Source organism: Liolophura sinensis, chromosome 6, assembly GCF_032854445.1.
Source record: "Liolophura sinensis isolate JHLJ2023 chromosome 6, CUHK_Ljap_v2, whole genome shotgun sequence".
In the NCBI taxonomy this organism is placed as follows: Eukaryota; Metazoa; Mollusca; class Polyplacophora; order Chitonida; family Chitonidae; genus Liolophura; species Liolophura sinensis.
Genome location: NC_088300.1, coordinates 52,046,036 through 52,061,716, shown reverse-complemented (window position 1 = coordinate 52,061,716; position 15,681 = coordinate 52,046,036). Strand labels below are relative to the sequence as shown.

The 15,681-nt window shown below is 38.0% G+C and overlaps 1 protein-coding gene across 2 annotated transcripts; it reads left to right on the top strand.

Annotated features, from left to right (window-relative positions):
* Positions 1-651: 651 nt before the first annotated feature.
* On the top strand, positions 652-14,927 carry LOC135467999 (DNA damage-regulated autophagy modulator protein 1-like). Of its 2 annotated transcripts, none has more exons than XM_064745991.1 (8): positions 652-754; positions 1,614-1,686; positions 2,012-2,065; positions 2,362-2,429; positions 7,686-7,846; positions 9,220-9,391; positions 11,091-11,164; positions 12,126-14,927. In XM_064745991.1, the coding sequence occupies exons 2-8, from the start codon at positions 1,616-1,618 to the stop codon at positions 12,408-12,410; spliced, it is 885 nt and encodes a 294-aa protein (XP_064602061.1). In that variant the 5' UTR covers positions 652-754; positions 1,614-1,615; the 3' UTR covers positions 12,411-14,927. The 2 variants fall into 2 exon arrangements, with proteins under 2 accessions (XP_064602061.1, XP_064602062.1); XM_064745992.1 differs by lacking the exon at positions 11,091-11,164 and adding an exon at positions 10,083-10,156.
* Positions 14,928-15,681: the final 754 nt, after the last annotated feature.

The window sequence follows — 15,681 nt, the reverse complement described above, 5'->3', positions numbered from 1 at the left end:
TACCATCATGCCTCTCTTCACCTGGCGCATGTGTCATCCCATACAGCGGTAATTTTGAATACAGGCTATAGTACCATAGCCCTACTGCAGACAACACCTTACGGGTATATCGGTACTGGAATAGGAATTAAAGGGAATTAAAATAACGAACTGGTTCTAACTTCTGCAGGTCGACATTCAGAATTGGCTTTAATATTTGAGATATGAATATTGAATTGGGTGTTAGCACGGCATATATATATATATATATATATATATATATATATATATATATATATATATATATATATATATATATATAACGCCGAGTTGGAGATCGATCCAGGAGCAAAAATCTAAAGGCCTAGACCTAGCATAAAAAAAAAAAAAATCTGCCCGCTCGACCCTTATACCTATATGAGCCTGCATGTGAGTGACAATTAGGCCTAGCCACAACTCTGGAATAGAATAAATCTGTTCCTTTGGTTTCTACATGTATATCTCCAGCGACTACTACATAATACTAATCTGAATAGCGGACGTAGTATTCATGCAGATATACTATATCCCAACATGTTCGGCCATGCACACTTGTACTGGCCATTGCAGGTCGATGTCTAACAATGTACGAGTACTTAGAAATGTATAAGTTAAAACATTTTTTGGTTGACAGGTAGGCCCACGCCAACTTTGTTACCCTAGATGGATACCGTCTACTAGTAGGCCTAGTACTAGCTCGGAGATAGGTTAGAGGGCCGTCAAATTAAGTGATCAGGTAACTGCTGAAAACTCTTCATTTATTATGTGTTTTATTAAGTTCAATGGTAAAACTGTGATTATCTTTTGTCCAAAGAATAATTTTGGCGACAACGGACAAGCACTGACTTGAGTGACACAGTGGCAGCCAACCTGACAGTTATAATGTAGTGTTGTTGTTGTAGTCAAAACTGACGAACACGGAAGTTTTTCCGTTAAACAACCTCTCTTGTATCTGAATTGTCATTGGACGTAGTTATTTAATTACTCACTAGAAAATAAACAGGCAACACTGTGGCGCAGAGACGTCATGGCAAGGTGTCATAATGAAAGCTTGCATCATCGTTGTGTGACTGCTATGATACGATATAGTATTATGGTATATGTCGTATACACCGGCATGACCAGTTGCCGTTTGTTTTTTTTTTATTTTATTTTATTTTATTTTTAATTTTAAAAAGTAGCAGTACAGTAGTAGTTCAGTTTTAGCCAGATCAGAATCTAGTGCAAAACTGGCTCAATATCTTAGACACGACAGTAGGCTAAAGATAGCGGATGATTAAAATGTGTAAATAAGAACCATAATTATCAGATATACGTACGTATTATAATTCAGATTCAAGATTTTGTAAAGGCCTAAGGGTATATAGTATACCTTGATGCTGAAAAATTCAAGAAAATATAAGTTTTTTTTCCAATTAGCATTAATTTAATATTCAGTTATGCTGTTTTACTACTCAGTTTAGTGGGTTGGTCCGTTTCATGGTGACTAAGCAGCTGTATTTACTGGTGCTGACCTCACATTGTGTTCTGCGTTAATTATTATACAGGTTTCAGTTGAGTTGATAATGAAGCCATTCTGCTTAATTGAATTTCAGACATGTGGGGGAGTAAATTATGGTTGTTTCCTGTGGCAGTCTTCGTTTTCATCCCATTAACCTTCATAATATCGTAAGTGCCTAGTCATTACATCAGCTAGTTTAAAATATTCAGTGTCAGCAAACTAACTGAGCTTAAAGCAAAATTTGATATTTAAATTAAGATGTCAATTAATATGTTCAATTGTTTTTCTCACATAGTTTTTCTCACATGACTATTTTCTCTTCAAACTACCATTACTACACAGGTAAATTGTTCAATTTTGAAGAGTATCTTTGTCTTGTTGGGTTGTTCTGAATTTGTTGTAAATCTGTGTAGTTTGAATATTTACTGATTTTAGTTGATGTATTATCATGTTGAATTTCATAATTTATTGACAAAAGATTGTATCATTTAGGTATATTATTGCTGTTTGCGCCGGCCATGTGGCACCTGGATTCCCCTACATCAGGTAATTAAGAACATATGCTAAAATATTGGTCATTGTGATTAAAAAGAAATTCAGAATTTGTAGCTCTGACAAGTGTATGTCAACAATTTAACAATCAAGAATCATGGATGAAGGGACAGTAGTGAAATACTTGAGTACACCATAAAACAGCCATCAAATAAATAAATAAATATATGTATATATACTAATGTAATAGTCTAGGGATGTACATAGTCTATCTAGTGGTTGCTATTAATTTTGAATACAATATACCACTTTATGCATGCTTTTAATGTGACATTTCTTTTGTGTTTTAGTGACACAGGGACAGAACCACCGGAGAGCTGTATATTTGGTCAAATGTTGAACATAGGTGCTGTACTAGGTAGGTTACCATACAACCATGACAGCTGTCCTCGTTCTGACCCTACATACATGTATTCTTAGTCTAACATCATCATACAAAATAGCATGGTGACATTTATCATATGTTGTGTCATATTTGTTAGAATGCATGATGTTTGATTACTGCACTAACTGGATCAGCTATGTTTTCCCATGGCCTCTGATGTCCTCGTTCTGACCCTACATACATGTATTCTTAGTCTAACATCATCATACAAAATAGCATGGTGACATTTATCATATGTTGTGTCATATTTGTTAGAATGCATGATGTTTGATTACTGCACTAACTGGATCAGCTATGTTTTCCCATGGCCTCTGATGATAACAATATCTTAAAAACTGTAGAGGGCCAATATATCAGATAAATTCTAACATAGATTCACTGGAAAGTTCTTAAACCAAATTAAATGTAACCAGGCGTAATATTAACTTGGCAGGTAACCATGCCATATAGATGTGCATGGACACAGTGCATGCTCATACACATTACGGTTGGACTTGGACCACCAAATACTAGAGTGTCTTCCGTCAGTTTATCTGACATTTGCCATACATTCTCTGATCAAAATTCATATTGGATGATGGATTTTGTGAACAGCATCTCCAAAATTGCCAGCTGTAATGTACCCTGTTATAGATGTTTGCCATACAGGCGTAGCTAAGCACATCCACAGATGTCTGTCTGTTCACGTTTAGCTGAGCACATCCATGCATGTCTTTTGTACAGGTGTAACTGAGCACATCCATTCATGTCTGTTGTACAGGTGTAGCTGAGCACATCCACATGTCTGTCATTCAGGTGTAACTCAGCACATCCTTACATGTCTGTCATACAGGTGTAGCTGAGCACATCCATACATGTCTGTCATACATGTGTAGCTGAGCACATCCACATGTCTGTTGTACAGGTGTAGCTGAGCACATGCATACATGTCTGTCATACATGTGTAGCTGAGCACATCCACATGTCTGTTGTACAGGTGTAGCTGAACACATCCATACATGTGTTTTGTACAGGTGTAGCTGAGCACATCCAAACATGTCTGTTATGCAGGCGTAGCTGAGCACATCCACTTGTCTGTCATACAGGTGTAACTGAGCACATCCATACATGTCTGTCATACATGTGTAGCTGAGCACATCCATACATGTCTGTCATACATGTGTAGCTGAGCACATCCACATGTCTGTTGTACAGGTGTAACTGAGCACATCCATACATGTCTGTCATACAGGTGTAGCTGAGCACATCCATACATGTCTGTCATACATGTGTAGCTGAGCACATCCACATGTCTGTTGTACAGGTGTAGCTGAACACATCCATACATGTGTGTTGTACAGGTGTAGCTGAGCACATCCAAACATGTCTGTTATGCAGGCGTAGCTGAGCACATCCACTTGTCTGTCATGCAGGTGTAGCTGAGCACATCCACATGTCTTTCAGGTGTAGCTGAGCACATCCTTACATGTCTGTCATACAGGTGTAGCTGAGCACATCCATACATGTCTGTCATACTGGTGTAGCTGAGCACATCCACATGTCTGTTGTACAGATGTAGATGAGCACATCCATACATGTCTGTTGTACAGGTGTAGCTGAGCACATCCAAACATGTCTGTCATTCAGGTGTAGTTGAGCACATCCTTTTGTGTCTTTCATACAGGTGTAGCTTAGCACAGCTATACAAGTCTGTTGTGTAGGTGTAGCTGAGCACATCCATACATGTCTGTCATACAGGTGTAGCTGAGCACATCCACATGTGTGTTGTACAGGTGTAGCTGAGCACATCCATACATGTTTGTCATACAGGTGATACTGAGCACATCTGTACATGCCTGTTGTACAGGTGTAGCTGAGCACCTCCATACATGTCTGTTGTGCAGGTGTAGCTGAGCACATCCAAACATGTCTGTTGTACAGATGTAACTGAACACATCCATTCATGTCTGTTGTACAGGTGTTGCTGAGCACATCTATACATGTCTGTTATACAGGTTTAGCTGAGCACATCCATACATGTCTGTCATACAGGTGTAGCTGAGCACATCTATACATGTCTGTTATACAGGTTTAGCTGAGCACATCCATACATGTCTGTCATGCAGGTGTAGCTGAGCACATCCATACATGTCTGTCATACAGGTGTAGCTGAGCACATCCTTACATGTCGGTCATACAGGTGTAGCTGAATACATTCATACATGTCGGTCATACAGGTGTAGCTGAACACATCCATACATGTCTGTCATACAGGTGTAGCTGAATACATTCATACATGTGTGTCTTACAGGTGTAGCTGAGCACGTCCACTTGCCTGTTGTACAGGTGTAGCTGAACACATCCATACATGTCTGTCATACAGGTGTATCTGAGCACATCCATACATGTCTGTCATACAGGTGTAGTTGAGCACATCCATACATGTTGGTCCTACAGGTGTAGCTGAACACATCCACATGTCTGTCATACAGGTGTAGCTGAATACATTCATACATGTATGTCTTACAGGTGTAGCTGAGCACATCCGTATATGCCTGTTGTACTGGTGTAGCTGAGCACATCCATACATGCCTGTTGTACAGGTGTAGCTGAGCACATCCACATGTCTGATGTACAGGATTGGCTGGGCACATAGATACATTTTTGTCATATAGGTGTAGCTGAACACATCCACATGCCCCTCATACAGGTGTATCTGAGCATATCCATACGTGTGTGTTGTACAGGTGTAACTGAGCACATCCATACATGTCTGTCATACAGGTGATGCTGAGCACATCCTTACATATCTGTCTTACAGGTGTGGCTGAGCACATCCATGCATATCTGTCATACAGGTGTAGCTGAATACATCCATATATGTGTGTCTTACAAGTGTAGCTGAGCACAGCCATATATGTCTTATCATGCAGGTGTAGCTGAGAATATCTATACATGTGTGTTGTATAGGTAAAACTGAACTCATCCATACATATCTGTTTTACAAGTGTAGCTGACCACATCCATATATGTGTATCATACAGGTGATGCTGAGCACATCATACATGTCTGTCATACAGGTGTAGCTGAGCACATCCATACATGCCTGTTGTACAGGTGTAGCTGAACACATCCATACTGTCCTGTTGTACAGGTGTAGCTGAGCACATGCATACATGTCTGTCAGATAGGTGTAGCTGAGCACATCCATACATGTCTGTCATACAGGTGTAGCTGAGCACATGCACATATCTGTCATACAGGTGTAGCTGGGCACATCCACATGTCTGTCCTACAGGAGTAACTCAACACATCCATACATGTCTGTCATACAGGTGTGGTTGAGAACATTCACACATGTCTGTCATACAGGTGTGGTTGAGAACATTCACACATGTCTGTCATACATGTGTAGCTGAGCACATCCATACTTATGTGTCATACAGGTGTAGCTCAACACATCCACATGTCTGTCCTACAGGAGTAACTCAACACATCCATACATGTCTGTCATACAGGTGTAGCTGAGCACATCCGCATGTCTGTCATACAGGTGTAACTGAGCACATCCATACATGTGTCTCATACTGGTGTAGCTGAGCACATCCACACATTTCTGTCATACAGGTGTAGCTCAACATATCCACACATGTGCAATATAGATGTAGCTGAGCACATCCAGACTTGTCTGTCATACAGATGTAGCTGAGCACATCCACACATCTCTCATACAGATGATGCTAAGCACATCCACAGATCTGCCATACAGGTGTAGCTGAGCACATCCACATGTGTTGGTTCTACAGGTGATGCTGAGCACATCCACACATGCCTGTCATACAGGTGTATCTGAACACATCCAGGTGTAGCTGAACACATCCATACATATCTTTCATACATGTGTAGCTGGGCACATGCATACATGTCTATCCTACAGGTGTAGCTGAGCACATCCACATTTGTCTGTCATACAGGTGTAGTTGAGTACATCCACACATGGCTGTCATACAGGTGTATCTGAACACATCCACACATGTCTGTCATACATGTGTAGCTGGGCATATGCATATATCTATCCTGCAGGTGTAGCTGAGCACATCCACACGTCTGTCATACAGGTGTAGCTGGGCACATAGATACATTTTTGTCATACAGGTGTAGCTGAACACATCCACATGCCCGTCATACAGGTGTAGCTGGGCAATTCTGTACTTGGGGTTTCTGTCGGGGTTCAAAATTACCATTGTCTTGTTGGACAGGTCTGGCAAAAAAGTGGTCTTTTTCGTCAAAGTTTCTGTGCAGCATTGACAAGTGTCCTGTTGAATATTTGATGATGAAAATTTGCACATACATAAAGTTTTGCTCCTTTGATCACTTTCCCAAACTAAGTGGATTCATAGTGGCGCCTTTTATTTGTAACAAAAGGTCAAATTACTTTAAAACATTGGTATATCACGTTTCATTGAAATGTAACAAACTTCCTCTACAAGACTTTTCTTGTTTCAAAAATTGAGTACTCTGTTCCTATGGCTTTCATTGAGCGAAGATAAGCAAGGTGCATATCGCCACGTGAAGTAGTTGTTTGCAGCAAAGGGAAACATATTGATTGCTCAAAATGATCGGTCTACTTAAAGTTGAGTTCACCAAGCAATCGACTAAACAGTCAGCTACGCAAATATATTTCAAAGAAGATTGGAAGAGATGTATTACTCCGTGTGTGAAAATTACGGTGAGCACAAATTAAGCCCCTGGTAAATTATTAAAACAGTTGCATGTCAAAACTAAGTACACAGTGCATTTTTAATTATATATCGGCCAACAGTTTAGGAATTTTGTCATGTGAGTTGCAAAAATGTCTGGTAACTTTTAGGGGTCAACAGAACAATTGTCATGCTGACTTCACTTCTAATTTCTATCCCTGACTGTCCATCAGTGTGGGCTGTTTTGGGTATTTATCTGCTTCATCAACATGCCAGTATGAATACAATGTATACTCCACATCTACATTATATAGACAGTGCAGCTAAGTAATTTGGATAATGAGAGGAAATGTCTCTTGCAGTATTATAGTCTGACGTATAAAGTTTAAACTTTTGTACTTATTCCAGAATGGTCTCTAGAATATGTCAGTTATCAAAACTAACAGTAAACATCAGTAAGATTTTGAACATGATATACATTATATGTATGTCATTATAGTAATAAAAAACAATTTTCAGAATTATTCTTGTTGAACATTTCTCTTTGTAGCTGGGATCACGCTGTACATAAGATACAGGGATGTGGAGGAGAATCTGAAAATAAGGGATATAACCCAACGTTCATGTGTTCACTTGTCTTGTTTAAACAACATTGGCTTTGTACTTGGCATATGCTCAGCCCTGGGAGCCAGCATTGTGGCTAACTTTCAGGTACGTTGGTTTATGTTACTTTTATGTTACTTTTATGTTATTTGGTGTGACAGCCTTTTTGGGGTGAGACATGGCCAAGTTGTAAGGCGTTCAACTGTATGCCACTAGGAAAACAAGGTGCTGGGTCAACCCTGGCCTTAGGCTGGGAATTTCTAGACTCCCTTGCTCTTACTGTCGATGGGGCATTTATGCTGTCAGATGGTCATTGAGACCATGTGTTTATTCTCTATGATGTGTTAGTGTGTATGCGGGACAGTTAGACAGTATTTTGCCAGCGGTCACATTCACTGGTTATATATAATGAACACTAGATAAATATTTTACATTGTTATTGACTTTGCTCTAAATATTTAGTGTGTGTGCTTATGTAGATGTTTTGTGTGATACAGTCACATTACTTATGCATGTATTTGTGTAGATGTGTTGTGTAATACAGTCACATTACTTATACATCTATTTGTGGAGATATGTTGTGTGATAAAGTTGCATTACTTATACATGTATTTGTGTATATGTGTTGTGTGATACAATCACATTACTTATTCACGTATTTGTGTAGATGTGTTCTGTGATGTAGTCACATTACTTATTCATGTGTTTGTTTAGATATGTTGTGTGATACAGTCACATTACTTATACATGTACATTTGCTTGTGTAGATATGTTGTGTGACACAGTCACATTACTTATACATGTACATTTGCTTGTGTAGATATGTTGTGTGACACAGTCGCATTACTTATACATGTACATGTGCTTGTGTAGATATGTTATGTGATACAGTCACATTACTTATACATGTACATTTCCTTGTGTAGATATGTTGTGTGACACAGTCACATTACTTATACATGTACATTTGCTTGTGTAGATATGTTGTGTGACACAGTCGCATTACTTATACATGTACATGTGCTTGTGTAGATATGTTATGTGATACAGTCACATTACTTATACGTGTACATGTGCTTGTGTAGACACATTCACACTACTTATACACGTAAATGTAAATTAGATGAAGGGCTATTTGTCCAACAACGAAAGTAATGAATATTTGTCAGTATGTCATAAAACACTGAGCTATCAAAGGAAAAAAATTGTCGTGTAGAGTTGTCTGGAAAAACACCCCATGTTGACCTACATTGTACATGTCCAAATGTATCATATGGTTTCATTGAATTTAATAAACTGACAGGTGGCTCTGTAGCCAACAGTGAGAAGGTCTTCCAGCAACCTGCGAATGCTCGTAGGTTTCCCCCGGGCTGCGCCTGGTTTCCTCCCAGCATATTGTTGGCAGCCATTATGCGAAATATTACACAAATCAAATAAATAAATAAATAAATATTAAACTGACTTTTTTATTGATTTTGCAGGAAACAAAAGTGTTGGTTGTTCATTTGATTGGAGCATTCATGACCTTTGGACTTGGGTCAATCTATTGCTGGTGTCAGACCTACATCACCTACAAACTGTGCGGAGCATCGCTGAAAATTGCCAACTTACGTCTGGGTATTTGCGTCACCAACACAGTTTTCTTCATTATCTGTATCCTTTTTCTGAGCTAGCACCTGTATCCAGGTTTGACCTTTTTTAATGACCAGTTTTATCCAATATTAGTGCAGGTATCGTATACGAAGTAGATATATATAGATATTCATATCAGGTCAGAGAAATTAGGATCTGACTAACACTGTTTTAACAAGCTTTTTTTTAAACTCATAACTCCTACAAAATTTCCTCATAGTGCCATTCGGGCTGCTTGTAGAATTTTTAAAATGTCAGAGTTGAGACAAGTTTTACCTTTAGTCTGGCCTAATGTCTCATTGAGCCAATTCCATAAAGCCAGTTTTTATAGGCCACAAGGTAAATTTTTTTTTTTTAGATAAAATTTGAAATATGATGTACAATGCTGCAGAAGTGCCATTAAACCATAATTGTTTATTAAATGGATGTAAAGTGAATATAGTGATAAATAAAATAATAATAATAATAAGAGTGCCTATGCATGTATTTTTACAGATTGCAACAGTGTGTTTGACTGTATGAAAAAGGTCTTCTTTGTCACACTTTTTATGTTTGCTGCCTTTATGCGTGCATGTATTGGAAGTGTTTTGCACACAGGGTATATCACAGGAAATTGGTTTTGAATTTTCGATATGTTCTAGGAATATTCTAGTTACACTAACTAATGCACCTTTTTATGTTGCACTTCTACTAACCCTTAACTGTTTAAAAGTACTTGTCTTTGGTGGTATTGCTGCTAATAAGTTCCCTGATGGAGATACAAAGACGTGGCAACAAAGAAATGCGGTACCATTTATATTTTAACCCTTCACGTTCGTGTGATTAATCCTTATCCTAAAAAACGATATTCCTGCAAATACATGTACACGTAGGTGAAAATGTTACAAAAGTGAAGTTAGGCCAATAGAAATGCTATGCAAGGCTACAATGACTGAAGCTTTGAAATTATCTTTTTGTGATGTTAGGATTGGCTTATTTAAATATTCAGCTTCTGGTAATAAACTTTTATGGATCAGCAATTTCTTGTAATATCACAAATAGGCCAGCCTATGTACCATAGACATAGACAGTCAAAGTAAATATTTAGAAACAATTGGACAAAAGCACTGACAGTAAATTATATGGGACATATATCCAGATATTTGGATTACCAAATTAGATCATAGTGGTTTGCATTTTTTTAACCAAGTGTTCAGATAATATGCATTGTAGTGTGTAGGTGTTTAGAATGCCAAATTAAAGGGTACCTCCAGATACATACACGTAGAATACCAATGTAAATGATGGGAGGCTTTTCATTGTAATGAGTAGGTGTTTAAAAGTCGCACATATTTTACGTTTAGTATACATCTGTATACATATACATAAGTATACTGTTTAGTATACATCTGGAAATACTCTAAATACTTGGAAATAACAATACAAACTAAATGATGTGAGATTTTGCAATTATATATACAAGTGTTGAGAACAAGATTAATGATTTGGTTTTTAGCATTTGATATATCCAGCTTTTCATAAAACCAAAGTGAATGATACAGGAATTTGCATGGATATGTTTAGTTGTTTAGAATACCCAATTGATCACCTTCAGCCCTGCTGTGAGAGATTTGTATTGGATTTATGTGTATATGTGGTGGAAACACCAAAATTGCATGCAGACCTTTTGATGTTGAGTTCACTGCAGTATGTTATATTGTATAGCCTTAATCTTGATCAGTAGTTGTGTCCACACCTGTAGCAATGGGCAAGTTTTCCGGCTTTGACCCCAAGTATTGGCAACAAGACGAAGGGGTAACTCAACCACCTGTTTATTATATATATGTCCATATGCTGTGCTCTGTCTATTAGTGATTAGCACGCTAGTGCAGCACAAGGACCCATTAGCATCTCAACAATCTGATCGCTGCAAATTCAAATGCAGCTAACTCATGCTGCATGGCTTCATCTTTGGTTGTTCGTGGGAAGATCTGTCCGTAACATGTGGATGGTTGAGAATTCTCACCCCCCCCACCAAACTCCCACTCCCTCTGGCTCTGTTCGGTTTCCTCCCACGATGATGTTGGCTGCTATCGTATAAGTGAAATAGTCATGAATAGACCTAACAGTACAACGTTAGGTAAATAATTAAGGGCTGAATAATTAACATATGATCAACGTATCATTATAATGTACCTGTGAATAGTATAATGGACGGATCCCGAGCACGGGGTGAACAGGGGGATGACCTGGTGAAAGTAATTAGTATATCAAGACAGTTGAATCGCTTTCTCCTGATGGCCATGAATGACTGGTAGTAAACGTAGCCCATCGCTGTGACACACGGTGTTGGTAGTGTCGATTCTACATTATTATATTACGTAATCTATCTGTTCTGGGGGCCTCCGTGGATCAGTTGGTTAGCGCACAAGCACAGCATAATGACCCAGGAGTCTCTCACCAATGCGGTTGCTGTGAGTTCAAGTCCAGCTCATGGTGGCTTCCTCTCTGGCCGTACGTGGGACGGTCTGCCAGCAACCTGCAGATGGTTGTGGGTTTCCCCGGGCTCTGCCCGGTTTCCTCCCATCATAATGCTGGCTGCTGTCGTATAAGTGTAATATTCTTGAGTACGGCGTAAAACACCAATCAAAAAAAATAAATAAATAAAATCTGTTCTGTTGGTGCAACCTGTAGATTAGCTGAATGTGTACGAATGAGTCGAATCAGTCGTAATGCTTTAGAGGTTAACGTGAGGCTTCTTTCCTTTCTTTTTTAGGGTTTTGCAGAGCACATCGTCTCTACAGTTTCAGAGTGGGCTATGGCTCTTGCCATGATGGTTTACTTCCTTACATTTGTCAAAGAGTTTCGGAATTTTGGTATGAGGTGTCCCGTGTATTACAGACATTGCGACGAGCAGATAACTGGAAAAATCCGACATCTGTCTCTAGATAACAGTACTTCTAACCAGGGGGAGACAACTTGTCCAGAATCACCAGAGTCCACCTCCCGTAACATTCATAATGAAAGTAACGGGTCTCTTGATCGGATTATAACGGTTTGAGACAGTTTTAATTGATAATATGCATTCAGGTTTGAAATGCAGCAGGATGATTTTGTTTATTTTTATTGAAAATGATATTAACATTACACTGTAAGACGGGTCAAAAGTTGGGGGTCACGTGACCACCCTTTCGTGTCTTTAAAAAAAAAAAATGGCTGCCCAATATTAAAGCATTGGGGGAAAAGGTCACTTTTTGCCACTTCGGTAGCAAGCAGTAAGGCCTACAAAATAACGTCATGAAAGCTCTGCAGAAATACTCAGACTATCTGGAAGCTGAAAATTATACAAATCCAACGGATATAAAATCACTGAGAGAGATTCAAAAATAGGTATTTTCCTATGCAATAACGTTGGGAGGACCATTTTTCTCACTGACGCCGTTTGTTACTAAGGAAATCGCGTGGTCTCTAGCTTCCGATCCGTCTCACAGAATAACTTGTACATTCCAATCGTCGGTATAAATGTAAACCTATTAGAGTTATGTCCCTTACTTATGAGTCGCTGAAAGAGCAGTGTCGTTATGGGTAATTGTTACCAAAAATTAGTTTAATTACTTATGAAATATACATACTTATATCAGATTGTTTTACAATACAAAAAATGTAATCATTATCACTGTTCATACTTTTTGGATAGATGTCTTGGAATAATATTAAAGTATTCATTAAATATTATCATTAAAAACCTTTGATTTAATTTCAATGACATTTCTGCATATAATTGTTTGCATATACTGGTATATGAAATTTTGTGATTCTCTATGAAGGAATCACTTTTCTACGGGAAGAAAATCCGTCTCACAATAGTTTGTACATTCCAATCGTTGGTATAAATGTATACCTGTTAGAGTTATGTCCCTTGCTTGTGAGGCGCTGAAAGAGCAGTCTCGTTATGGGTAATTGTTATATAAAATTAGTTTAATTATATATGAAATATACGTACTTATATCAGATTGTTTTACAATACAAAAAATGTAATCATTATCACTGTTCATACTTTTTGGATAGATGTCTTGGAATAATATTAAAGTATTCATTGAATATAATCATTAAAAACCTTTGATTTAATTTCAATGACATCTCTGCATATAATTGTTTGCATATACTGGTATATGAAATTTTGTGATTCTCTATGAAGGAATCACTTTTCTACGGGAAGAAAATTATTCTACTGTCCGTGTTTTATGTGATGGTTTCAATGATAAACTTTGACTGTCAGAATTAGCAGCATAGGTTCTTTATGATCAAACAATGACAGTGCTTTAAGCAAAAACCACGACAAAGTTTACAGCCTGTTTTTATGGATAATTGTTGTTGTTGTTGTTGCTGTTGTTTATGATGAGTATTTGATCAAAGTCTGACATACAAATTTGTTACGTTCTTATATCAAGTAATACTATTTTTTATTATGTACTTTCCAAATACATTCCTTACCCATTGGGCAGAAACCTGCGGTACATGTACTACATCATATCATTTCGAAAGAACCTTTCTCTATTCCGTAGTGAAGAAAATATGACAAAATTATTGCAGAAAATGGTCTATTCATTGAACAAACAATTATACATGTAGTTTATTTCGTTGATATTCCTGAAGTTGTTTTAATAAGTTTTCTGTGCTACTTGTTCAAGTGTAAATATTTTATTAATACATCACTATTGTGGTTTGATGTTTATAATCTTTGACATTGTAGGCCGTAAGATTGTATGATTATATGGAATTAAGTCTGTGATATACATCGATAAGTGTCTTGAAATGACCCATACGTTATATAATTATGACCCATGCATGTATGTTCTGCTCAGGGTATTGGGGATGCGGGTCAGGATAACAGTGTTTTACAGTGGTTCACATTGTCAGACCCTGTTCATTAATTTGCTTTATTGTTTTGTCTTCCATAACTCCATGTATTAACCGAATTGGAAGGAATTTGAAAAGTTTCAAAATCAGAGTGTGACACTCTATAGTTATGTTATTCTGAATTAACCAGGTCGAAATATGAAGAACAGAATTGACATTTTTTTCATCATTGCTGCTTCCCATCACCAATGAGATAAATAATTGCACAACATTTGTGGTTGTATTGGCCAGAACGCAGGATATGGTATTAGAGCCTTTCGGGATTTTTAAAGACAATTCAGAGCGTTCATAATGCAATTCAAAATTTGAGGTATAGGGTTTAATTGAATGAATTTCACGTTTACGAAGACAAGAGCGAGTGATCGAGAGGAAATCGGATTTGCGGCCGGAGCTTGTGATATGACTATGTAATACCACTGCAGGTATACAGGTATTTTAATCAGAATTTTGGGCAGGTAAGAAGTTCACAGAAAAGGCTGCACTACAGGTTGCCTTACTCTCAGTGAAACAGCATTGCATGACAAATGTGTTTTCGTACATGACCATTTACGATATATAGATTATACATAATATACAATAATTTTAACAGATTTTGATACCCAGAATGCCTTTTTCTCAAATGTGGAATGGATTTAATAAAATATATACTGATCGATAACATTGGTGTTCTTTGTCTATCATCTTTGTTGGAAATGTACAACGGAACTGAAAAGATATTAGCGAGTTCGTTTCTCAGAAACAGTAAAGTTTCACCCTAAGCCGAATCATGCTTATAAAACTTTAATCTTAGAAATCTTAGCATCAAGAATAATCGACCAAGTGTCGGTGTGGCTTGACGGGTAAGTTGTCGTATCTGGCTTATAAGATATGGCGAAATAATTTATTTCATTGTTTTAACGCCATGCATTTTCAAGGATTTGTCACTTGCACGATCACGGCCAGTTGAAAGAGTAGAGGAAGCCAGAATATAAACCACCAGTCTTTGGCAAGTTAAAGACGAACCTTCTCACGTACGTGTGACATAGATATACACACTATATTAGTGTTATGGTAAGCGAACGTACTGGAAATAGTACTTCCCACGAGCGTCGCCAGCCGCTAGCAACACAGATCCCAGTAATCAGCACATTCCCTGCCTAAACCCAAGAGTTCCCGCGAGGCAAAGATAATGGCAACGTACAACCTCGAGAAAGCTATAAATCAACAGGACTTGTTATTTGACGGACCAAATCGGTGTGCCTTTGTGCAGTCAGGATACTTTCTGAGTTTCGAACCGTGCATCATATGCCGATGTTCTACTCTAAAGATTTGGTGATTTCTTTCGTGGACATGCCCTGCTAACATAACCCTTAACGCTAACAGTGCCTTCGTCAATACGTTAGGCCTAACGGCGAGGAATCTATATATATAAG